The following is a 25,252-nucleotide window of genomic DNA, read 5'->3' as shown; positions in this document are numbered from 1 at the left end:
GATTTTTAAAAAAACTGTGTCATTCATCCGAGTAAATAAAAAAAATTAAACCTAGTTTTTAAAACACTTTTAGCTTCGACAAATGACAGGATTCTAAAAAAGTAATTCTAAGGAGTAGGAGGGTAGATAAAAGGAGGGTAGATAAAATTATCTCAGTTTATTTTCAGTTCAGGTTTGCTTTAAGTACATTTCCACATACACATAAACATATCTATACAATCTGACAGATTACTGTATATATTAAAAACTGACCCGTGTATAAGCCGGCCCCCAACTTTTACCTAAATAACCTGGGGAAAATGAGTAACTCGAATATAAGCCGAGGGTAGGAAATGCAGTGGTCTTACGGTGCAGAAGAAAGCATTGTATTTGACTTGGAGGGGGAAGAAGGTATATATGCAGTGCAAACTGACAGATTGGAATGGTATGTGTAGTTGACATCTGTGCCCCTGCCATTCTAAAGTGAGTAAAGGTGTCTCATACTGATTACATTTTTAAAAGTCACAATCTTATTGAATGTAAAGTGCATCAAATGGTTGCAAATGAAACTTATGTGGGCAGCATAACACCTTCAGAACTCCTGACTCAGTATGAACAGGAGTATGAACTTTAAAATGAAATAAAGATCGAAGCCACACATTACTCTCAGTTTAGGTCTCCTTTCAGCCCAGTGACCCAAAATAATCCTATCAGGTGATTATTGCAGCTGGACAATCACAATAAAAAGATTTCTAAATAGGTTCTGTGCATCAACACATCTTTCAGTTAATTCTCAACGGTGCCCGAGTGTCCCCCTGGCATGTGCAGCATATGCCCCCCCCAAGTGCACCTCCCACTGCAATATGAAGTCCGGAGGTGCGTGTCCTCATCGCCATGTGCAGCATGCTCCGTACCAGCGTTTCCAAGTGTTCCCCCGGCATATGCGTTGGTGGTGCGTCTGTAACTCACCCCTGGTGCACGAGTATCTCCCCGGCATGTGCGGTATATGCAGCAGTGTTGCACCTGTCACTCTCCGGTCTGCGCTGCTTGGAATCCCTCTGCCTCCGTAGCCGCAGGCTCATTGCTATGGCGCCCTCTAGTGGCGCCTCACATTACGTCACAGAGATGAGACCGCAGCTATGGAGGCTGAGGGATTCCAAGAGGTGCAGACCGGAGAGTGACAGGCGCATCACCGCTGCGTATGCCGCACATGCCGGAAAGGCACTCATGCACCAGGGGCGAGTTACAGACCACCACTGCATATGCCACAGGAACACGGGTACGGAGGTGGGCGGCACAGAAGGCTCTCCCAAATTCTGCTCGGGCACACTGCACATGGCGAAAAGGACACAGCCATTATCACATATTGCGGTGGGGGTGATTGGGAGGGGGCCCACTCTGTTAAGACTCGAGTATAAGCCGAGACCCCCACTTTTGGGCCACATTTTTGTTCTCAAAAACTCTGCTTATACTCGAGTATATACGGTAGTTAACCGATGATAAAACCCCACCCAAAAAATGCAGTATATGGCTTGAAGCAAAACAGATGAAGGGGTTTACAGCAGACTCTAAAGATAGATGATGTGAGGGAGGGTCACCATTAGACACCAGGGACCTGGCTATGGGAAAGGGAGGGGTGGCCACTAGACCACAAGGAAAACACTATGGGGGAGGGGGACCCCTAGACACCAGATACACAGACACCAGGTACGCTGTATGGGGGGGGGGTAAGGGGACCACTTTTCATCAGGAAATACTTTAAAGGAAGAGGGAGGGGGCCACTAGAACACCAGAGAAGCAATATGAGCATGTTAAAAGTAGCAGGCTGGGTTTCTACCCTAGGTTTATAGTCAAGTCAAACCTTTTCTGATGTTTGAAGGTACAACAAAGTACCTTGGTTTTTACTTGAATTGGTTTATATTCAAGTATTTACGGTAAGAACTAATCACTTATCAATGTGAATCAGTGGAGTATTGTACCGTGGTCAATGTGAAACAGACATATCACACTTCCAGAGATATAGATTTACATATAGATAACATTCGTTTACTTACCCATCACACACCTCCTTGATAATTGAAGCCAAGGGCCGTTTCTGTTAACAAAAATGATCAGACACGATGAGAACAAGGCATAATGAATGAAAGTCTGAATGGCTTGCACTGTTTCCATTTTATTCTACGGTTATTTTGAAACTGCTTTTATCCTGTTTTGTATCTTATTTCAGGTATTAGATCTTGAATTCATTTATTTGTGAAAATATGGTAATAAAATGGTACCTCACAGCACACAAACACTAGGGCAGTGATGGTTAACCTTGGCACTCCAGCTGTGGTGGAACTACAAGTCCCATGAGGCATTGCAATACTCTGACAGCCCTAAGCATAACACTGCACTAGGGGATTTAGTTTGCGCTGTGCAATAACCTGGAACCCATTTGTCTAAAATGAAGGAGTTAGTTAAATATAACTGCTTGAGTGTGGCCTAAAATTGGCATGACTGCCATAACAAATGGGCACAGATTATGCCAACATCACAGATTATGCTCCAAGTGGCACATGGAGGGGTGGGGTCAATATCACCTTTTTAGGCAGAATATGTATGCACTTATTTAGCTGTGATCTAATATCCACATTTATGACAGAATTGTGCTACATTTTTACAGTTTTTTTTTAATCAAAGTGGAAAAAGCTTGTAAGTTATGCACTTAGAGGTGTTCTTATTTATTGTTTTTAACCAAAACTGTAGATCCATTTGGGAGCTGGATTTCTAAAGCTACGGTCCCCAAGAGCAGGACCAAGAACATCCACACACTTGGAGATTTGATGGACTGAGCGAGTTTTAGACCTTATAATCTTGGTCTATGGTTATGTTTAATTTGATATTTGGTCACTCTGAGAACTGGACTTAAGCAGCAAAAGTGTTTATTACCGTCAGGGAGTGGATATCTACTAGTTGTATGACCAAAAGGCATAGTTTACGTTTCACTGGAAGTGGACAAATGATCAGGCAGGGGTAGCTGATAAGGATCTATTGTTTTGAAAACGCTGCAACTTTTTTCTTCTTCTTTTTTCATGCATTATTAACCACCTTAGCGGTATGGACGAGCTCAGCTCGTCCATTACCGCCGCGGTGGATATCTCAGCCCCTGGTGGGTCTTTTTTTTTAAACTCGCAGCTAGCAAAGTGTTTAATTCGATCGCCGCCACCGATCCGACGCGTAAAGAGCCCCCCCAGCGCAGCCTGGCCAATCACCGCCAGGCTGCGCTATGGGGTGGATTGGGACTCCCCCTGACGTCATTCCGATCGGAGGGAAGCCCTAACAGGAAATCCTGTTCAGAGCGGGATTTCCTGTTGGGTATGATCGCCGGCGGCGATCGGAGGGGTGGGCGGGATGGCGAAGGGAGGGGGGAATCATGTAGCTAGTGCTAGGCTAGCTACATGATTAAAACAAAATAGGTTAAAAAAATCCCACCCGCCGCCGAGCGCCACAAAAAAAATAGAACGCCAGGGTGGTTAACACAGATAAAACAGAAATGCATGCATATGAGAATTCAGGTGAAAATCTGTAAACATCTATAATAAAAACCTGGAATGGGTATTATATTACCAATATCTGTGTAATTTGCAATACGGTAGTATGTTTATTACCTGATCAATTTCAATCAACTGGGCATTGGCTCCAGGCCATTCAATGGCTACCTTCACAATGTCCAGCGGTGGAGGCATCTCCTCCGTAGGCTTCCGAGTCCAGCCTGCCCGCTGGAGTACTCACAGACCTCTACCTGTAAAACAAAGCAAAGCGAAGATCATTATTGAGGTTGCTCACTAGGAAGACACTGCAACATAAAATTAAAGATCAGCCCATGTGATATCGTGATATAAAGCTATCGATGTTACCATTTACAATCATCGTTAAATCGTTAGGAAGACATTTCGGGGATGAGTGCTGTAAAGACTGTTCAATGGAGAGGGGAGGAGGAACGAAGGGAGGCCGATAATTGAGCTGTGTCCTGCAGCATGGGGAACGTTCTGGTGGGCTCTTTTGACGTTCAGTGATCCAGCATGAAGGACCGCTAAATGAAACCCCAGATAAGCAGTGAACACACTAGATTTTTGACTTAGCTTGCACTAAATAATTGTCTTGGACAGGTTTTCTCTAGCAATAGATGCCATCAATCTCTTTCTGTCATGCAGAGATGCCCAGACTGTATTACAGGTGCCACTGTTTGTATATCCTTACTCTATGTTGCAATAAGTACTGGACTTTATGTAATATATCAAAAAAATTGCGCAAAAATGCAGTGTCTCAAAGATAGTACAAAAACTTTGACACAAAACACACAACTTGACATGAAAAATCCGTGTAACTTGAATAAAGAGGCTCAATAAAGGCTTATTCAAATTGTTTGGCAGGCAGAAAAAAAAACATATTAGTAGAATTGGCATAATGGTTAAATTGGCAAAGACATTAGTCCGTTTCCGGCTGAATATGCCCTTCGTCAGGCCAAATAAGTGAATTTACAATTTCTGTGAGGTGTCAGCCAGTGTAAGGAGCCAAGAGAGCAAAGTACGGAGAAAGGCACCTGAGCCTAGCAAGTACACAATGTACAAACCCACTGGCACTACATAAAGGAGGCAGCTAGGTGTGGAGCACGTGAGGAGGCAGCTAGGTGTGGAGCATAGATTATATGGGTATAGTGGAACACTCTCTACATGGACTGTACTTTTTTGCCTTTAAGTTTTAAAGCACAGTACCCACAATATATATTAACAAGTGTATATCCTTACTCTACATTGCAAGGCGTAGCTTAGGAAGGAAAGACTTTGAGAAGCCTAAGAAGAGCGATCACCTTTCTGCTGCATATTCTTACATTAGGAGCTGCAGGTGGACTACTTATAGATGATTAATGCCGCTGGCAACCATGGAGTGGAAATGGGCATTTAAATAAAGTACGTTACACTAGAAAAAATATATATTATTCAGAGTATTTTCTTGTTAGCTGGTGGCTTAAAATGCATTTTATTTATGATGCAAATATATCACCTAGGAGAAAACTTAGGCGAAAAAGTGAATTGGATCGGGCCCACTAAAAGTGAATTGGATCGGGCCCACTGTGCTGTAGATGGACAATCTCAGCATTCATTTCAATTGAGAGGAGGGTCAATACAGTCTAGAAGCCAGTATGATGTAGCAGAAGCACAGACCTAGTAAGCAAGTAAACAGCGCACCAGCATGTGCGAGCAGTAAAGGCTGTCAGGCAGGATCAAGCAGGGGAAGCGTTTGGGAAATGGAGCTATGGGTATAAGTTAATGGATCCCCACTCACCCAAAATTAGAGGTTTTGCTATTATGGGGCCACTAAACTAGGACAATGGATGGAAGGGATTAGAGCTCCTGTGTGGGGCAGTTATTAACAAGACTATGGATTCTTCAAAAGACTGAAAGATGTCAGACCTATATAAATAGTAGAGATGGTCAATGAGATGATAATACTTCTCAGATGATGTACATTCTATGCTATTTTTTTTATAAAAATGTATACAGCTTGGAAATGTACCAACAAAAAGCAGCAGCAGCATCAGTATTTGATTGGCCCATTTCCAAGCTGCATAAAATCTGCATCAACTCAGAATCTTTAGCATTTCATTTACCATCCTTAGATAATAGGAGTGACAGACAACACAATACATGTAATAAACAGTAAGACATACAATGCCAGATCATACACTAGAGTAGTAGTCCCAAAAATACTAGTTCACATTTTTCTGGGGGCAGGGAGTAAGATACACAAAGAGGGAGGGCCCTGCCAAAGGCTTATAATCTAAACGGGAGGGGGGTAGTGACATGATAGGAGGGGGCTGCATCAAGAGGTTCTCAGCAGAGAGAGTTAGGGAATCGGCGAGGTGGGCTAGGCCTTCTTAAAGAGAATCTGTATTGTTAAAATCGCACAAAAGTAAACCTACCAGTGTGTTAGGGGACATCTCCTATTACCCTCTGTCACAATTTCGCCGCTCCTCGCCGCATTAAAAGTGGTTAAAACAGTTTTAAAAAGTTTGTTTATAAACAAACAAAATGGCCACCAAAACAGGAAGTAGGTTGATGTACAGTATGTTCACACATAGAAAATACATTCATACACAAGCAGGCTGTATACACCCTTCCTTTTGAATCTCAAGAGATCATTTGTGTGTTTTTTTTCCCCTGCAGCTATCTTCCACTGAAGTGTCAGGCTGTTTCTTCCTGCAGAGTGCAGACAGCTCTGCCTGTATGTAATTCCTCAGTATGTGAAAGCCCAGCCAGCTCAGAGGAGGATTTATCCAGCTTGTAAAAGATAAGAGAGAAGAGAGAAGCTGCCCTAATCTAAATAATATACAGGCAGTGTGCAGAGAGGGGCCTGGAGGGGGGAGATGCATCACAGAACCACAACACTGAAAAACTTGGCAGCCTTCCAGACACAGGCCTGACAAGTCTGACAAGAGAGAGATAAGTTGATTTATTACAGAGATGGTGATAGTAGAACGTGCTGCAGTAAGCCAGAACACATTAGAATAGCTTTTGGAACTTGTAGGATGATAAAAAACAGGATGCAATTTTTGTTACGGAGTCTCTTTAAAGAGGTGAGTTTTAAGGGCTTGTTTGAAGGTGTTGAAAGGGGGAGGTGAAGCCTAATGGGCAGTGGGAGAGAGTTCCACAGGATAGGGACAACTCTACTAAGGTCCTATAGTCATATATGGGACTGTAAAATGTGTGGGATGGTTAGGAGGAGGTTGTTGAAGAAGTGGAGTGGGCAGCCGGTGTGTATCTGTTGACCAGGTAAGAGATGTAGGTTGGACAGGATTTGTGTACAAATTTGTAGGCCTGACATAGGATCTTGAAGCAAATTCTGAAGTAAATTGGGAGCCAGTGGAGGATGTGCTTAGGAGTAGATTAGTCTGAATGCTGTGTTCATGATGGATTGTAGGGGGGTGATGATATTCAGAGAAAGGCCTGAAAGAAAGGGTTGCAGTAATCCAGGAGGGAGATGATGAGGGCATGGACAAGGAGTTTGGCAGTGTCCTGGGTCAGGAAGGGGAGGATTTTGGAGATGTTGCATGAATAGAAATTGCAAGAAAAAGCAATGGTTTGGATGTGGGGGGTGGAGAGGGGTGTGTCCAGGGTGATGCCCAGTTAGTGAACCTGTACGGTTGAGCATATGATTGTACCTTTGACAGTGATATAGATGTCTGTGGGCGTACGAGAGGAATCGGCGCAGGAGACTTGGGAGCAGGATACAGCCGGTATATGGCTGATCCTGCTGCTGCACAAGTCCCGGCCGTGTTAAATACTATTCCCCCTCCAGGCCGCCATGGATGGTTGGGAACGATATATTGCGGCTTCCAGCAATTGCTGGAAGCTGAATTATTGTGTTTTAAATGTAACTTCAGCTTTGTCTTCTGACGGCGCCAAAGTTACTCCCTGTGCGCCCCAGTCTCCTGCACTAGATTCACTGTGCTCGGTCCGTGGGGGGGTAAGACTGCACAAGGCAGGAAAATTAGGAGTTCTGTTTTATCCAGGTTTAACTTCAGTAACCTGGCTGACATCCAGGATGAGATTGATGAGAGGCAGGAGGATACTTTCTCCATGGTGGTGGAGAGGTCAGTGATATAGAGGTAGATCTGGGTGTCATTTTCATACACAGTAGGTGATAGTTGCAGCTCAGGGAGGAGATCAGTTTGCCGATGGTGCGGTGTAAATTGAGAACAGCAAAAGGCCAAGAACAGAGCCTTGGGGAACCCCAACTAAGAGGTGGGGGTGCAGGTTGAGGAGGAACCATTAAAGGCCGTCTTAAAGGATCAATTTGAGAAGTAGGAGGAGAACAAGGCTAGGGCGAGATTTTGGATACCAACAGACTGCATGGATTGGAGAAGCAGGGAATGATCGACTGTGTCAAATGCTGCTGAGAGGTCGAGGTCGTCGACGACCTTAGAGGGCAGTCTTAGTGGAGTGGACTGGCCAAAATCCTGATTGTAGGAAGTTGAACAGGGAGTTGGAGCTAAGGTAATGGGAAATGCGTTCGTGGAACAGACGCTGAAGGAGTTTTGTAGCAAAGTGGAGGAGGGAGATGGACGGTAGCTAGCTGGATGGGAGTGAGGGTTTTTTTTAAAAAGGGGAAGTTCAGTGGCCTGATTGAAGTCAGATGAGAAGGTGCCAGTGGAGAGGAAGGGGTTAAACAGAGAGGTGAGTACTATTATTATCATTATTTATTTATAAAGCGCCAACATATTCCGTGGCACTGTACAATGTAAGAAAACAAACAAGGGATACATAATGATACAGACAATGATATACATGAAATATGAACACTGATACAAGATACAGCACTGCTGATTACAACTTGATTTAACATGATGACTAAAAATGTATACATTTCTAACAGTGTGCAAGCAATTGAATTAATAACATTCCATGACACAAAAGGGTGAGAGCCCTGCCCTTGCGAGCTTACAATCTAAAGGAATGGGGTGGAAACAAGAGGTGGGGGAAGTATACAGTATATGTACAGGCAGTGCGTAATTAGGTTATTTAGCGGGTGCATGGCCTAAGCTAGAGAATATGCTTGTCGGAAAAGGTGGGTTTTGAGGGAGCGTTTAAAGATTTCGAAGGTGGAAGAGTGGCGGATGTGTTGTGGAAGGGCATTCCAGAGGAGGGGTGAGGCACGTGAGAAGTCTTGTACACGTGAATGTGAGGAGGTAATTGTAGAAGAGGATAGAAGAAGCTCGTGTGCAGATCTGAGATTGCGGTTGGGTTGGTATCTGGAGACTAGTGAGGAGATGTGCAGGGGAGAGAGATTGTGGAGAGCTTTGTAGGTTATGGTTAAGAGTTTGAACTGAATCCTCTCATTAATTGGTAGCCAGTGAAGAGCTTGACAGAGAGGGTCAGCAGAGGAAGAGCGAGAGGAGAGATGAATGAGTCGAGCAGCAGAGTTCAGTACAGAATTGAGCGGTGTTAGTCGGTTAGTTGGAAGTCCACCAAGCAATATATTGCAATAGTCCAATCGAGATATAATAAGAGCATGTACTAACATTTTGGTTGTGTCATGGGAGAGAAAAGGTCGGATACGTGCTATGTTTTTCAGTTGGAAATGGCAGGAGCTGGTTAGGGAGTTAATGTGAGGAGTAAATGAGAGAGAGGAATCAAATATTACCCCCAAGCACCGTGCTTTGGGAACTGATGTTATAGACGTGTTGTTAACATTTATTGTAATATCAGGCAAAGGGGTGGACAGGGATGATGGAAAGACTATTAGTTCAGTTTTATTCATATTAAGTTTTAAGAAACGAGAGGACATGAAAGAACCGGGAACCCGGGTGAGGAGGGAGTTAAGGTCTGGGGCCGAGAGGTACAGTTGTGTATCGTCTGCATATAGGTGGTATTGGAAACCAAATGAGCTGATTAAGTTACCAAGACCGTGCATGTAGATGGAGAAGAGGAGGGGACCGAGGACAGAGCCTTGAGGTACCCCTACAGACAGAGGATGTGAAGAGGAGGCCTGATCTGAATAAGAAACAGTGAAAGACCTTCCAGAGAGGTAGGAAGATATCCAGGAGAGAGAGAGGTCCTTTATTCCTATAGATGAAAGGATCTGTAGGAGTAGAGTGTGGTCGACAGTGTTGAATGCTGATGACAGATCTAGAAGGATGAGTATGGAATAATAGCCTTTGGATTTAGCTGTGAGGAGATCATTAGCTACTTTGGTGAGGGCTGTTTCTGTGGAGTGGTTTGGCCGGAAGCCAGATTGGAACTATGGCCAGGATGGGAAATTGTGGACGGACGATGCTGGATGGGATAAGGTCCAGGAGCTGGAGGTGGCAGGGGAGGTCGCTAGGAGCCAGTTAACTTCGTCCTCTGTGACGGTAGTTAAGGCAGTGAGGGGTGGGTAGGGTGGGGGAGGGTATGAGGGTAGTGGCGGAGTGAGGGCTTGAGATTACACGTTGAATGGAAACTATTTTTACGGTAAAGTGGGTGGATAGATCAGTGGCTGAGAGCGCCGATGTGGGGGGAGTGGTGGGCTTAAGAAGGGAGTTGAAGGTGGCGAAGAAGCACTGTGGTTTAGAGGCTTGGGATCCAATCAGTGCAGCAAAGTATTTTCGTTTGGCGTCATATAATGCAGCATAAAATAGCTGCAGCTTGACCTTGTACTCCAAGAAGTTGCAGTTGATGCAGGATTTCTTCCATTTGCGTTAGGAGGCACGTGTCCGTCTTTGGAGGCTGTGAGTGTGGGTGCTGTGCCAGGATTGGGGGTTGTTGGGATGGATGGGGCAGAAAATGGGGGGTGGCAAGAACTAGGGCCGTTGAAAAAGCTTGGTTATATTGGGCAACAGCCTGGTTCTGGCAGGTTAGGTTGGGGAGGGTGGATGCAAAGAAGTGGAGGGGGTTGGCTAGAATGGTTGGGTCAAGGTTATGCACACACATCTCTCTCCCACTGACCAGAGTGGGGTAGGATGAGGAGATGGTAAAGGTGAGCAAGTGGTAGTCAGAGAGGGGGAAAGGTGGGATATCCAGATTGGGGGAAGTGTTGGATTCGGAGAGAATGAGATCAAGGAGTGTAGCCAGCGCCGAGGGTGGGGGAGTTGGTGTGTTAAGAGAGGCCAAAAAAATTGGTGAGGGAAGGTAGCTAGGAAGCCAGGTCGTCTAGGAATTATGTAGTGGAGCTGGACGAGAAGCGGTAAAGGACTGTGGTGACTGCCAAGAGGGGATGCTAGAGGCAGATAACGTGGGACTCAAAGGAAGTGAAGTGTAGGGCATGGCAGGGGGAGCCTTGAGGACACAGAAGGTGCAAGATGGATAGGGGAGCAGGCCTACCCCACCTTCACATTGGCTGTTGGTATTGAGGGTGTGACTGAGGTGTAGTTCCCCATAGGAGAGAGCTTTTGCCGCAGCTGAGTAAGAGGAGGTAAGCCATGTCTCAGTGAAGGCCAGGAGGGTGAGGGAATTGGAGATGAAAAGTTTATGGATTTATGTGAGCTTATCGCAAACCAATCTGCGAGCGCTGCAAGAGAAAGGAGGAGGGTGCTTGTGGGAGGTTTGAATACGAAAAAGGAATGGGTTGAGGTGAGTGTAGTTGCAACAGTGTGATGGAGCTGTGTGGGAGATGGAAAGGGGTTTAGCGATGAAGTGGGGATGCAAGGGCAGAGTGGGAGGCTTGAACGCAATGGGGTGGGGGAGCGGGGTGGGAGGTGGGCAGGGGTTGGTGGTAGAGTGGGGGTGATGAATTTGACGAGGTGAGGTTAGTTAGGAATAGGTGGTGGTGAAGGAGCAGGTGGAGGAGCAGGTGGAGGTAGAGCATGTTGTAATAATAGGGGGGTAGTGGAGGATGAGGAAGGAAATAAGTGCAGAATGGTGGAAGAGTCATGGAATAGAAGAGAGAAGAAGGATAATGGTGTGTGTAGGCTGGGATGCTTTATATACGAAGGTGCCAGCTAGACTAAAAAAATATACAAGTGGTAATTGTAATGATCGGTGTAACACAGAGAGGATCTGATTACCGGTGATCTGCAGTATCACCGAGAATGCAGATATATACCCGATTATTGATGATCTGCAGTATCACCGATAATCAGATATATCTCTAACCTCTGGACACCTGAGTAGTAGGAGTGTTTGGTGCAACCGTATACTTTAAGGAGAGCACCCACGTAGAGGGTGCTAGGCAGTACGAGATACTGCTTAGAGAACAGGTTCCTTCCACTGGTCTGATGCTCCCCAAGGGGCGGAGTCAGGCTGAGAGTGGGAAGGATCAGAGAGTGAGTGATACCAAAGGTGAAGTGTCACTGACAGGACTGGAAACTATCTCCCAACAGGGAAGATAGTTCTCGAGGTCGGACAGGCCAGGTCGTTAACACACAGACAGATAAAGTACAGAGACAGGAGACAGATGCGGAATCCTAAGACTAGCAGAGTTTGGCAACAGAGTATCAGATATAGCGAAGTACCTAATCAGAGATCAGAAGAGTGGTCAGGAAAGCAGAAGGTCATAATAAATAATCAACAATGCCTAGACTTGGGTGTGAGCTCCTAGATCATCAACACCCCGGAACTGGTCTAGATAATAATACAGATGGTAACATGATTCCTAGACTAAGGTGTGAGCTCCTTGGTCATCAACACCTTGGAAACTAGTCTAGATAATAACACAAATAATAACAGGATTCCTAGACTAAGGTGTGAGCTCCTTGGTCATCAACACCTTGGAAATTGATCTAGATAATAACACAGATACTGACAGAAGGTCTGAGTGCTACCACGTAGCGATCGCAACGCCAGACACCAGAGAAATGACCAGCACCCAGTATATATACCCTAGCGCTCTCCAGCGCCACCCCTAAGTGCTGGACCAATGAAAACTGCTGGAATTGTCAGCTGACCGGCTTGGTCAGCTGACGCCCTTCTGACTGTCATAAAGGCTCTGCCTCTCCGCGTGCGCGCGTCCTCCTGAACCTGTGTGGACTATCAGTCCCAGCCAAACCAGACATGTGTTGTAATGTTTCTGCTGTGTTGGATGCGGAACCAGCCGCACCGCTGTCCAAACATGCGGCGGTTCCTCCGCGTTCAGCAGTGCTGTCAGAATTATGCCTATGCATGCCAACATCCGCGTCTGACGCGGAATCCGCCGCCTTGTTCATAAGGCATGCGGCGGTTTCATCGCGCTCCGTCATGCCAGTGGATGCAGACCTACACGCGCAACCTGCCGCGTTGGACGCGGAATCAGCCGCCTTGCTCTGAGTGCTCGCGGCGGCTTTTCCGCATTTTCTCACAGTAATGTTTTGTTATCTTACAGAATTCTATTTTTGTTAATGTTTAATGTGAGTTAAGACAAAAGAGAAAAAGTATGTAAAATTATTAGAACAATTTGATAAAAAAAATTATTCAATGCAAAAAAACAAAACAGAAAAAAAACAACAAACCTAACCACACCTACTGAGAAATTCTTATCCATAAATGTCCTGAACGAGGACTGGTGTCACCATTAAAACGAATTTGTTCCTTAAAAAAGGTTACAAATCCTCTACAAAGGTCTAGAGGTAATTTTATGTGGCTTTTTGTACACAAGGCATAGTTTGTGGGATTCTCAGGTTTCAATGGCAAAGGAATGAAGGCTTTTAATAAGACACTCTGCATGTTTCTGTCTCTGTTCACCCAGAAATGTTGTCAAGTAAACAAAATGACTCCGGAGCGTGTGAGAATAATTAATTAAAAAGAGGGGCATACAACTGCATGTAGTATACATAAGATTAATGACTATAATTAAAGGTTTAAGAAAATAAGAACACTTCCCTGCAGATTTACCACAGAGGAAAATATATTTTTAACACTTATAGCCAAGTTCCACAAAAATTATGTATTTTCATTTTGCGTAGATTATAAAAGGGGCTAGTACATTTTGGCGGAGTTTCTATTGCCGTTTGGGTCCCATTTAAAAAGATGTTCCCTCACCTCCAGTCCTTGCACCTTCATGAAGCTATGTGGCCTTCATAAGAAAGCTTGTTATAAACATGGCAAAGCCATATAAATTAGGAATTCTAATTCTCTAAATATTTTTTTTTTTATGTCATTTTTGTCACTTTTTCAGCGTCCTGTCCATGTGATCCAAGGAAGCCTGGTTCCAACTACCAGCCAGTAGAGGAGGCTGCTGAACATGGCTGATTTATTGAGTGCAGCGTAGCCTATGGGCTTTGCTTATGCAGGACAGCAAATATTCTGGCATCGGATACTGCCCTTTTGGAATGAATGATAAGAGAAGCAAAGGACTGCAGCCAGTCAATAAAGCGAGGGATAGCCTATATCCCACATAATAATAATAATCCAAACATTTTTATAGCGCTTTTCTCCTCTCGGACTCAAAGAGCTCAAGAGCTGCAGCCACAGGTATGCGCTCAAGAGGCCACCCTGCAGTGTGACTCCTTACTGAATAGGTACTGACCCTGGGCAGGATTCAATCCCTAGTCTTCCATGTCAAAGGCGGTGCCCTTAACCAGTACACTATCCAGCCACACTACATGCATTATCAGAGACATAAAGAGGGTCAGAATATAGCAGTGAGTCTCCACCAGGTGGTAGGAGAGGTGACACATCGGACTATGATTAGGACACATTTTATTTGGTGGTTGAATCAGCAATAAACATTGAGAGTGGAGTGGTGGTGGATCCTATGGACTGCTGGGTAAAATACACAATGGCAGGCAATGACTGTACTCCATGATGGAATTGACCGACTGAGGACTCGTATCGTGTAAATGGGGCTTTAGATTATTTTCTGTACAGACTGGTCATTATCTCTGGTGCATTGTCTTCCTAATTGCTAGGCAGATAGATGGTTAGATAGATAATTTCAAACATGTTGGAAATTATCTATCTGGCAGGTAAATCTAATGCTGGGAATACACGGGTCGATTTCAGCACTCGATTCTGTGCCCGATCGTTTTGCCCACTCGATTCTCTTATATTCCGCTCGTTTTCCTTATCTTTTTTCAATTAACTTCAATAGTGAATCGAGTGGCAAAACGATCGAACAGTGATCGGACATGTCGGAAATGATCTATCGAGCCATCTTAATGGTTCAGAATCGAGCTGTGCATTTCCAGCATAATTGAAAATCTAACAGAAAATTGTATGTTGTGTACCTAGCACTAGGTCAATAAATGTGTACAAACGCCTTTTAGTCGTTTGGCCAACTAATAGACATTCAAACAACTAGTTGTTTGATCAGTCATTTAATCTGGTCCATTGTTCTATCCAGTCCACTGTCCGTTATCAAGTTGGTTAAACGACATGTAAATTAGGTAAATTAGCATATCAGCCGCTTTGTTGGTCAGTGTGTACATGACTTTTGAACGACTTGTTGTTTGCACTTCAAGTTGCTTAAACAACCAGTTTAAACGACAGGCGTAAAGTTGGACATGTGTATGCACCTAAGGCTACAATAATTCAGATAACCACTTGGTACGCCTGTGGAGAGCAGAAAAGCATTTAACACATTGGACGACATGTGGTAATACTCCTGTCAGCCAAGTGTCAAAAACGGAGGATGCAGTGGCCACTGGCTGGTTCACCAAAACTGACTGGAAAACATATCCTGCTCTAATTCTCGATTACTGCTGAGGATCACTGATAACAGGGTCAAGATTTGGCACCAACAGCAGGAATCCATGGACCAAATATACCCTGTTCCAGCAGTCCACTCTGGTGATTATTTGTGATGTGGTACAATGGGAGATTCATAGTATGAATGTGCAGCTGAAAAATCTGCAGGAATTGGATAATATGATTGTGTCAATATTTATCAGACTCTCACAGAAATGTTCCCAGCATCTTGTGGACCCCATGCCAAAAAGAAAATAAAGCCATCTGAGGGCAAAAACCAGCCCTACCCAGTATAAGCATAGTGTTCCTAATAAAGCACTGTAGCAGCTTTATATCAGAAGTCTAGTGCTTTAAAACATTTGAAAAATCCTTGTTGTTTATCTAAAAAGTAAAGGTCATTTGCTCCTCTGTCTGGAATAATTCTGAAAAATACAGACATCAAATGAGAGGGGGAAGAGCATTCCCACAAGCTCTGCTGAGCTAGTGTTTTTTAGGACATCCATGCTTCTGAATACAGATTTGTTTTGTTATAAATAAACATCTCCCAATGTGTTCCAGATCACCCAGCTGACATAGCTGAGAATTTCCCGGCTGTACATCTAGAGACATAGCCTGGAGAGATACTGCAGATGTATCCTATCATTCTGCCTAACAGGGCCTGCTGTACTTCACATGTACTCTAATGCAACACTTAAACCATGTCAGTTCTATTAAAAGCTAGGAGTGCATTGAAAGTACACAAAACACTCAAGCCTTAGTACAAAAGCCTGTGATGAATTTACTTCTTTCAGATATCGAATGTAAAAGAAAAGAGTCAAGGGCTCAACAGACTGATAGCCAACGTTTGTTGATTAATGAACAACCATTTAGACCTGTACATCAGAGGGAATTTTACAGGCATTTCAGATTTCTTAATTTGTTTTTTTTTTCTGCAGAGAAAGCTACAATAATTTAACTTCTTGGATTAGTCTGTTTATAGATTGTTGCAGTTGATTACCTCGGAACTGCAAAACATCCTACTCTATGCAGCTAATTACTCATTTAGTAACATGGGGGTTAAAGAAAACCTGTAATATCAAAATAAATACTTAAAGGGATACTGTAGGGGGGTCGGGGGAAAATGAGTTGAACTTACCCAGGGCTTCTAATGGTCCCCCGCAGGCATCCTGTGCACGCGCAGCCACTCCCAATGCTCCGGCCCCGCCTCTGGTTCACTTCTGGAATTTCAGACTTTAAAGAGGAACTCCAGTGAAAATAATGTAATAAAAAAGTGCTTCATTTGTACAATAATTATGTATAAATGATTAAAGGATACCACAACTGACATGTGGCATAATGAGATAGACATGGGTATGTACAGTGCCTAGCACACAAATAACTATGTTGTGTTCCTTTTTTTCTTTCTCTGCCTGAAAGAGGTAAATATCAGGTATGTAAGTGGCTGACTCCGTCCTGACTCAGACAGGAAGTGACTACAGTGTGACCCTCACTGATAAGAATTTCCCCCTTTTTTATCTCTTTCTTGCTCTCAGAAGCCATTTTCTTCTAGGAAAGTGTTTTATAGTTGGAATTTCTTATCAGTGAAGGTCACACTGTAGTCACTTCCTGTCAGTGCCTAGCACACAAATAACTATGTTGTGTTCCTTTTTTTCTTTCTCTGCCTGAAAGAGGTAAATATCAGGTATGTAAGTGGCTGACTCAGTCCTGACTCAGACAGGAAGTGACTACAGTGTGACCTTCACTAATAAGAAATTCCAACTATAAAACACTTTCCTAGAAGAAAATGGCTTCTGAGAGCAAGAAAGAGATAAAAAAGGGGGAAATTCTTATCAGTGAGGGTCACACTGTAGTCACTTCCTGTCTGAGTCAGGATGGAGTCAGCCACTTACATACCTGATATTTACCTCTTTCAGGCAGAGAAAGAAAAAAAGGAACACAGCATAGTTATTTGTGTGCTAGGCACTGTACATACCCATGTCTATCTCATTATGCCACATGTCAGTTGTGGTATCCTTTAAGTCAGTGTTTGCTCATTGTAAAATCTTTCCTCTCCCAGATTCACATTCTGACATGTATTACATGGTGACATTGTTACTGTGGGCAGGTTATGTAGCTGTTTCTAGCTGTTCTGGCTGTTACAGGCAGCTGTAAACAGCCATTTCCTGTCTGTGAACATTGTTACATTGTGGCAGTTTGCCCAGAGTACCGCGGTCCCAAAGCTTCTTGTGGGAGGGGTTTCACCACAATATCAGTCATACAGCGCCCCCTGATGGTCTGTTTGTGAAATGCAATAGATTTGTCATGTAAAAGGGGGTATCAGCTACTGACTGGGATAAAGTTAAATTCTTGGTCGGAGTTTCTCTTTAAAGTCTGAAAAACCACTGTGCCTGCATTGCCGTGTCCCCGCTTCCCTTGATGTCACCAGGAGCGCACGGCGCAGGCACAGACCATACTGGGCCTGCGCAGTACGCTCCTGGTGCCATCAGCGGGAGTGAGGACATGGCAACGCAGGCGCAGTGGTTTTCAGACTTTAAAGTCTGAAATTCCAGAAGTGAACCAGAGGCGGGGCCAGAACATTGGGGAGTGGCTGCGCAGGCACAGGATGTCTGTGGGGGACCATTAGAAGCCCCGGGTAACTTCAACTCATTTTCCCCTGAACCCCCTACAGTGTCCCTTTAAGTAGAGGGAAGCATCTAGTCCAGAGGATTCCCACGTCCTCCTTCACCCCCACTGATGCTGGCTGGGGCACTTTTTTAGTTATGACTGTGCTCCCCTTCATGTACGACCTTGGCCATACTACACATTCACGGTATGGCTGTGTTTGTCCATAGCGGGGACCGATGTCACGAGAGCATATCTGGCATGTTCTCACGACATCGCTCCCTGCCATGGACGAACGCGGCCGTACTGCGGCAACAGTGGGGACTAGGACACGGGAAGCCTCTGGACTATCCAGCGGCTTCCCTCTACTTAGGTATTTTTTTTTAGGTATTTTTTTTTTAATGGAGGGGCCGTTACAAGTTCACTTTAAGATGTGTAAACCCACCACATAGAACTCAACCGAGGTGGCCACTAACCGCTCTTGTCTGCACCCATTTTGAGGGTAATTTCACCTACTCCCCGATACTCATAGAAATACTGGGTGATACTGTCACACAAAAAAAGAAAATGATGGGGGATATTTTCAACATATACAGATAGCAATAATGAAAATATTTTAAGAGTGGATAAGTTAGAATCTCTACTTTTTTTTTTTATTGTTGCCTGTACCTAACCTTGGGAATTTTTACTTGGTTCCTGTCTTCACAGATGTCACAAAAGTCAGAAAGTTACCAGAGATCTTCTCAACAAAAATAGAGACCCCAATAACAAACTGATTGTCAGGGGCGTAACTACAAACCATGGCAAAACTAGGGGCCCCCCAATGTTCAGACCCTTTAACCTTATGCACCCTGGTGACCCTCACAGCCTTGGGGCCCATCTTCTAAGGGTCATAAAACAAGTGTGGCCATCATTACCTTCACATCCATAACATGTGTAGCCACAAACAATCCCCCCCCCCCCCCCCGAAATGAAGATCAGACCCCTTTATCGGAGGGAGTGAAGTAATAGTTGGGGCCCCCTTACAGCTCTGAGCCCCAAAGCGGTCGCAGGAGCTTCTCCCCTGTAGTTACGCCCATACTGATGGTAGCAAAGCCTTGTACACACAGTAGAATAAACTTGGCTACAATGGCCAATAACAACCATCTCTCCTGAGAATCTAGCGTGTATACAGCAGCTTCTCAATCCCCCTTGTTATGTGGTTAGCTTGGCTGGGGACAATGTTGTCCCACTCAATCTGCCTGCTGGGAGGCTCCTCATTCATTGCTCCATTGGCCCTTATCCCCCCTCAAAACAACAGAACATTTTGCTAGCCTGAAGGCTAGTGAGGCATCTGTACAGCCTCAATCCTGCATTGTCACCCAAGAGTTAAAGCCATGTTGCCCCGCGTGTACAAGAGACTTTACCCCCTCACCACTTTTCCCAAAAAGCTGACGTTGAGTAGCAATGGCAAGAAGGCACTACTTTAACTCGAAATACAGTGATCTAGCAATGCGGGAATACGCCTACAGATTTACCGGTATGTGAAAAGTGGATTATAACAATAGGTCGACTTTAGACGTCTTTTTAGCCACTTGGTTTTCCAGCGCAGTTATCTAGCTAAGCTTATGAAAGTTATCTGATTACTTTAGACCATAGGGACTTTGTAACTATGGTTTCCAAATCTATTCATATGGTTTCTTGTCTGTAGTACTCGAGAGCTTGCTAATAAAGCTTGAAAGCATAAATTATCCATATGTGATTTACAATGCAGGCAGAATAACGGGTTTCCATTGTTACAACACGTTTACTGGCACACCTACACACTTGTTCTAAGAAACAGACATTTATAATCAAAAGATTAAAGTATAAAGGCCAACTCCAGAAATACATTTTAGTAATAGTGAGTAGTCACAAGCGCTTTTGAGTGCCTGTCTCTTGGACATCCATCATTTTTCTTCCTCTCCAGGTAGCCTTGGGCAAAGGAAATCAGGAAGATCAATAGAACAGTGAGAGGGTTCCTCTTTGCTGCTCAAAAAAAGGCTTGTCTCAAGATGTGAGAGAAATGCTCTCAAATGGTGTCACATAAGCATTTATCAACAATAAAGTGAACTTTCTGACTACATTTAGGTGCCTTGTGAATGCTGTATTAACCCTGACTACTTTGTTCACCTGTTATGTGAGGACCTAAAAAAGTTCCTGGCTTTATGTACTCAGCTGCTCCTAAGGGCATACATGGGAAGAGAGAGCGGGGAAAATGTGGGCGCTGTGTGAAGCCACTAGTAGAATATCAGCAATTCTATAATAATAATCCGAACATTCTACTACGGCTTTACCTAACCTACCTTTCACATTTTTAAAATCATTAGGGCCTGAGCCCACTGAGCAGAGAGAGATACTAAAAAGCGGACAGAAGCAGATACAACTGCTTCAGTGGGCTCAGGCCCTTACTAATAAAGTTTGTTATATATATTTTTTTTTTAATTGTCAAAAAGATTGACTTGACATCCCTGTTTAAGTCCAATTATATGGCCATTTTCCCTCTAGTTTTCTTAAATTGTGCTGGTAATTACCCCCCATATTTTGTACATTGTAACAGTATATATCAATTTGGATATTCTTTGCTTGCAATCCAAAACTCTTGCAAATGTTGCAATTGTTTTTATGATACTTGTTCAGGCGAATTGTCTTGTTACATGTAAAAAAAAAAAAAAAATGTCCGATTTCAATGATCTTTACTTTTTTTATGCCAGTCCCTTAAAAGTCCCAAAGAACCCCCTTTTCTACATTAAAGTATTATCGGATGTTGGGCCTGATAATTGTTCTAATCAAAGCAACAGCATAATAACCTCTAAATAATACATTTCTTTGTTACAGCTTACAGAACTGCAATAAATCTACAGTGTGTCTACTTCTAGCTTTCATGGAAACAGACGAACTGTTAACATCCTGTGTTTACAAATTAGCTGTGTCTGCCAAGGACTACCGAATTTCTGTGCTGACACAGCTGAGAGATCAAATTACATTTGTGATCACTTGAAGATGAGGGGGAATCAGACAGGCTCTTTTCTCTAAAAACACACATGGTGCACGACTCTGTTTTCCTTCTGTCCTATGCAAGAGTTCAGGTCCACTTTAATGTGGATGAGGTTTCATTGGTCATTCATAGGTCATAAATAGACTTGCAGTTACCTCCAAAATTCGCCTCTGCTGACAGTACAGCGGTCAATTTCCACTGGCCCAGTTTCAAGCTGCCTATAATTTACATGCAAGCCTGAAATATTAGCACCGCATTGGCCAAGACCTGAAATGACTATTATAAATGACTATAATAATTATACTGAGTAATTTATTTGCCCTTAAAGGGCACTATAGCGAAAAATTGTAAAATTAAATATATGTGCAAACAGACAAATAAGAAGTACTTTTTTTCCCCCCAGAGTAAAATGAGCCATAAATTACTTTTCTCCTATGTTGCTGCCACTTACAGTGGGTAGTAGAAATCTGACAGAAGTGACAGGTTTTGGACTAGTTAATCTCTTTATAGGGGATTCTCAGGGATTTATTTATTTTCAAAAGCACTTACTGAATGGCAGTTACTCTGTCCAACTTTCAAAAAACTGCGTAGCGAGCAGGGAAGCTGGCCAGCATCATTGTTTAAATCCTTTTTAGGGAATAGCTTTATAAAGAATAAAAACTTTGCTAAGAATCCCCTATGAAGAGATGGCCTTGTCCAAAACCTGTCGCTTCTGTCAGATTTCTACTACCTACTGTAAGTGACAGCAACATAGGAGAAAAGTAATTTATGGCTCATTTTACTCTGGAAAAAAAGTACTTCTTATTTGTCTATGTTTGCACATATATTCAATTTTACAATTTTTCGCCATAGTGCCCCTTTAAGAAGTTACTGGCTGCACAAGTTCTCCACAGCCAGCTGGCCGATTTACTGATTTGAATGACTCTGTAGATATGCTGAGAAACTTTTCATTTCTGGTTAAGCGAGAGGAAGGGAGGGAGCGGTACTTTGTGAACATAGGCTTCAAAGTCCTTCTCCAGGCTCAGATTTAGACCCCCTTGGCACATTTTTCAGATGCAAGTTTTCTGCATGGAAATGGGATCTGCATACACCGTAGGAATTGAGAATTTTCCCATATGTGATGTGAAAAAATGCATGTGAATTTGAAGTTCATTAGATACAATTTCATATAAATTAACTTAATTGGTAAGCATGGTTTGCATAAAAATTGGCACAACCAAAAGAAGATTTGGAACTGAAAAAAAATCGCAAACCGCAGAAGGGTGTTGTGAAAAATCTCTGTGAAAGTACAAGGACATGAACTTCTTGCTGAATCTCACCCACACATATGGACAGCTCATGTTCAACATAACTCTAGCAGTATCTACAGGATTCTCATTCATCCAACATAACCACAGTTACATACAGCTCTGTGCATTATCAGATGAAGATAGGCAAAATTACAGATGATAGTGTTTTATTACTTCCTTTCCACAGAGCCGGACCGCCTATATTGCAAGGCACTTGCAGTGATGCGAGCACACATGAGAATCGCTTAGTGGTGCCATGCGCGGTTATAGTGATTTGGGTTTGTGCTGCAGGTAACTGCCGCATGCCATTCAGAATCGCATTGCAGTGCAATTTGGACAGCAATACATTGTAGATATAGGCTGTGTTTCCCCGCCCGATACGCCTGCGAGGAAATGCTGCTGATTCGCATCTCATTCAGCCCTGCTGTTAATGGGTTCTAAGTTGGCCATGCATCTACCAATACTGGGGCCTGATCAACTATCCAATGCAATAATTTTATCGAATCAAATGAAAGATGGTGCCAAAACAAGCATGGCAACCAAAAGTTCGACCGATTTCAGATAAAAAAAAAAAAAAAAAAAATCGGTTAAATGCATCGATTGAGCAAGTTGGAAAATCTCGATTAGACATGGACATTCAGGTGTGTGGCATAACGATGTGCGATATTGCAATGACCGGAAAACGTGACAGACCCTGGGCAGCTGTCCCCCCAAATGTAAATTTGTTCTCTTCTCGTTCGCTCTCTGCTCAAGTAAGAACATAGCATAAGCCCGATAATGGACTGAATTCCACAATAGGCAAATCCAGGGTTGACACATCCAATGTTATCTATTGGATCCATTTACATATGTCTGTGTTGACCATGTCTGTTGTGTTCATTGCAGTAGTGGAATGAAAAGTCCCATCTTGCATTACTTTTCCAGATGCCGCATGGAACACCTCATAGATAGCATGGTAAGATAGCACAGTATCTGTCGGTTACAACAAAGGCTACAATTACATGCAGAGACACAGCGGATTACAAATGTATAGTTGGCTGTAACTTGAAAGAGAATTTTTAACACTATTACAAAAGCATAAACATTTGCAGCCCTGATCCATGGTTCTAGCATTTTGTTCTCACTTTATACATGTGTGAAGACACACCAAGCATACATCCTCTGCAGACTTGCACACAAATCTAACAAGCCAACAGATTTATTTTAAAGGGAAGGGACTAATCATAAGTGTTCCCAGTCTGTGCATGCAGCTGCATAAGACACTGTACTGTAGACCTGAGGAAGCAGGCAGGTCCCACGAAATGTGTTGTCTTTTCCTGTGTCCAATAAAATTATCTTTAAACCTCCTAACTGAGGTAAAACTGTTTTATTAACCAAGTTTACCCTTTGCATACTACATTGGGGTGCCTCCTCCCATTTTGTGTACAGTTTTCCTCTCCCCCAGGGGTGTTACCTGAGATAATTATCCAGTTGTCCTTTTTCTGGAGTGCGACTCAACCTATCCTGAAGAGAATAGCCAATCCAGGTGGAGACAGAACTCTCCAGCTGCCAAATACTGGGGTTGCCTAATGGCGACACAGTTTTGTAAGTACTATTTGTTCCACACATTATTTAATTGCCTGGAAATACTAAACTATCTGGCACTCCTGGTGTTTTGTTTCTTTAGGTTTGTCACCCAAATCTCATCGACCGGACCACCCTCATCATTATTTTGTAAAGCGTTTATGTACTTCTCACATTCAGCAGTAAAAAAAAATAAAAAATAAAAAATTAAATATGAAATAGTAGCGATAAGAATTTTAGGATAGGGATGCCTCATAAGGCAGACTAGGCCTTGTTCACACCATCAGAAAGAGCTACATGCCCAATTGTGTATGGGTGAGCCTGTCATAGCTAATTGCAACAAAACAAGGCTAGGAGCACACTTGTCCGTTTTCATGCATATTTTCTGCATAGTGAAAATGAGAACCAATGTTAATCAATGGGCTAGTTCACATTTCGATGCATTTTTCACCTGCAGGAAAAAAAAAACCTGACCATGCAGCACCGTGTGTTTTTGATATCAAATAGGTTCCATTCACACTTTACATGTTGTGTTGTAATATAATCGTAACGCAACTCTGCTGAAAAGTCTCACCGTACGACTATGCTGTGAAGTATACAGTGCAATGAACGTGTGCATCACTGCCACTGTAAATGAACGCAATTCCCGGTTAACATACAGCATGCTGTGCATTACTGCGTTAGAAAGACCCATAGGAAAATCACTACACTGCGTTACGATGATATTGTCCGTTGCAACACAATGCTATGGACTTAAGCCAGGTACATACTTTCAATTGTGATTAGCCAATCGCTGACCAATTTTACCACCACCATGTAGTATGAGGGTCCACATATATTGAACACTAAGCAGATTGTGCAGGTAAACCCTCATATTACCTGGAGGTGGAAAAATTGGTCAGTGATTAGCCAATCATGATTGAAAGTGCGTACCCGGCTTTTGTGTGAAGCAAGTCTAACATTAGCTGCTGTGAAATCATGTACAAAAGAATGTTATCTACTAAACTGCGGCAAGTAAAATAACATGCGTTAAGTCTTATGCAGATGAGTAGAGCAAAAAGCATTGCATGTAATATATTGCACCCTGCTTTATTCATTGCGCGTTATGACTTAATGCACATTCTTCCATACACCTGATGGTGGCGGATGTCCCGGGGGAGACATCCCACGATCTAGATAGGGGATTTTCTTCCGCGATTGACCAGCGATCTTGGTTATAACATTGATCACAGATAGATTGCAGGACGGTGACGCAGTCAAATAGTGAAGCTTTAGGAGTACTGGTTTGAGCAACTTGCAATATTGCTGGATGATTGATAACACACAGCATGTGGTAAAGTAACATAAAAAAAAAGAAATCCAACTGACGTATACAAGCTTTAACAGCATATAAAAGAAGGCCCCTACAAGTGTCTTTACAAATATAAAATCAGTTTTGACTTAGCAATCACAATAACCAAAAATCAATATATCGTAATATAAAGCAATAAAAAAGAGCTTTCATTGTAAAAATTCAAGCTTATACCAGCTGGAGGAGTTTAGATTCAAGTGGGTAGAGCCTAACAGACTCCCCCTGGTGAGGTATTAAACTCCAGCTATTCGCATTAGCATTGCTTGTTTAGCCTAGTTGCTAAGTTTCGGATGTGTGCTGTGGCCATAGGCCAACTTCCTCTGAGAAACTG

At 43.2% G+C, this 25,252-nt stretch overlaps 1 protein-coding gene across 2 annotated transcripts in view; it reads right to left on the bottom strand.

Moving 5' to 3' along the window:
- ELMO2 (engulfment and cell motility 2) overlaps nt 1–25,252 on the bottom strand; it is a 152,426-nt gene that overhangs the window by 58,243 nt on the left and 68,931 nt on the right. For both annotated transcript variants that reach the window (XM_068264457.1, XM_068264458.1), the window contains exons 2-3: nt 3,630–3,763; nt 2,034–2,074 (exon numbers count right to left, since the gene is read on the bottom strand). In XM_068264457.1, coding sequence (XP_068120558.1) covers nt 2,034–2,074; nt 3,630–3,707 — 119 coding nt within the window. In that variant the 5' untranslated portion in view covers nt 3,708–3,763. The remainder of the gene's footprint in view (nt 1–2,033; nt 2,075–3,629; nt 3,764–25,252) is intronic.

Source organism: Hyperolius riggenbachi, chromosome 12, assembly GCF_040937935.1.
Source record: "Hyperolius riggenbachi isolate aHypRig1 chromosome 12, aHypRig1.pri, whole genome shotgun sequence".
Taxonomy (NCBI): domain Eukaryota; kingdom Metazoa; phylum Chordata; class Amphibia; order Anura; family Hyperoliidae; genus Hyperolius; species Hyperolius riggenbachi.
Note: the sequence above shows the minus strand (reverse complement) of the source record. Positions and strands in the feature narration are given on the sequence as shown.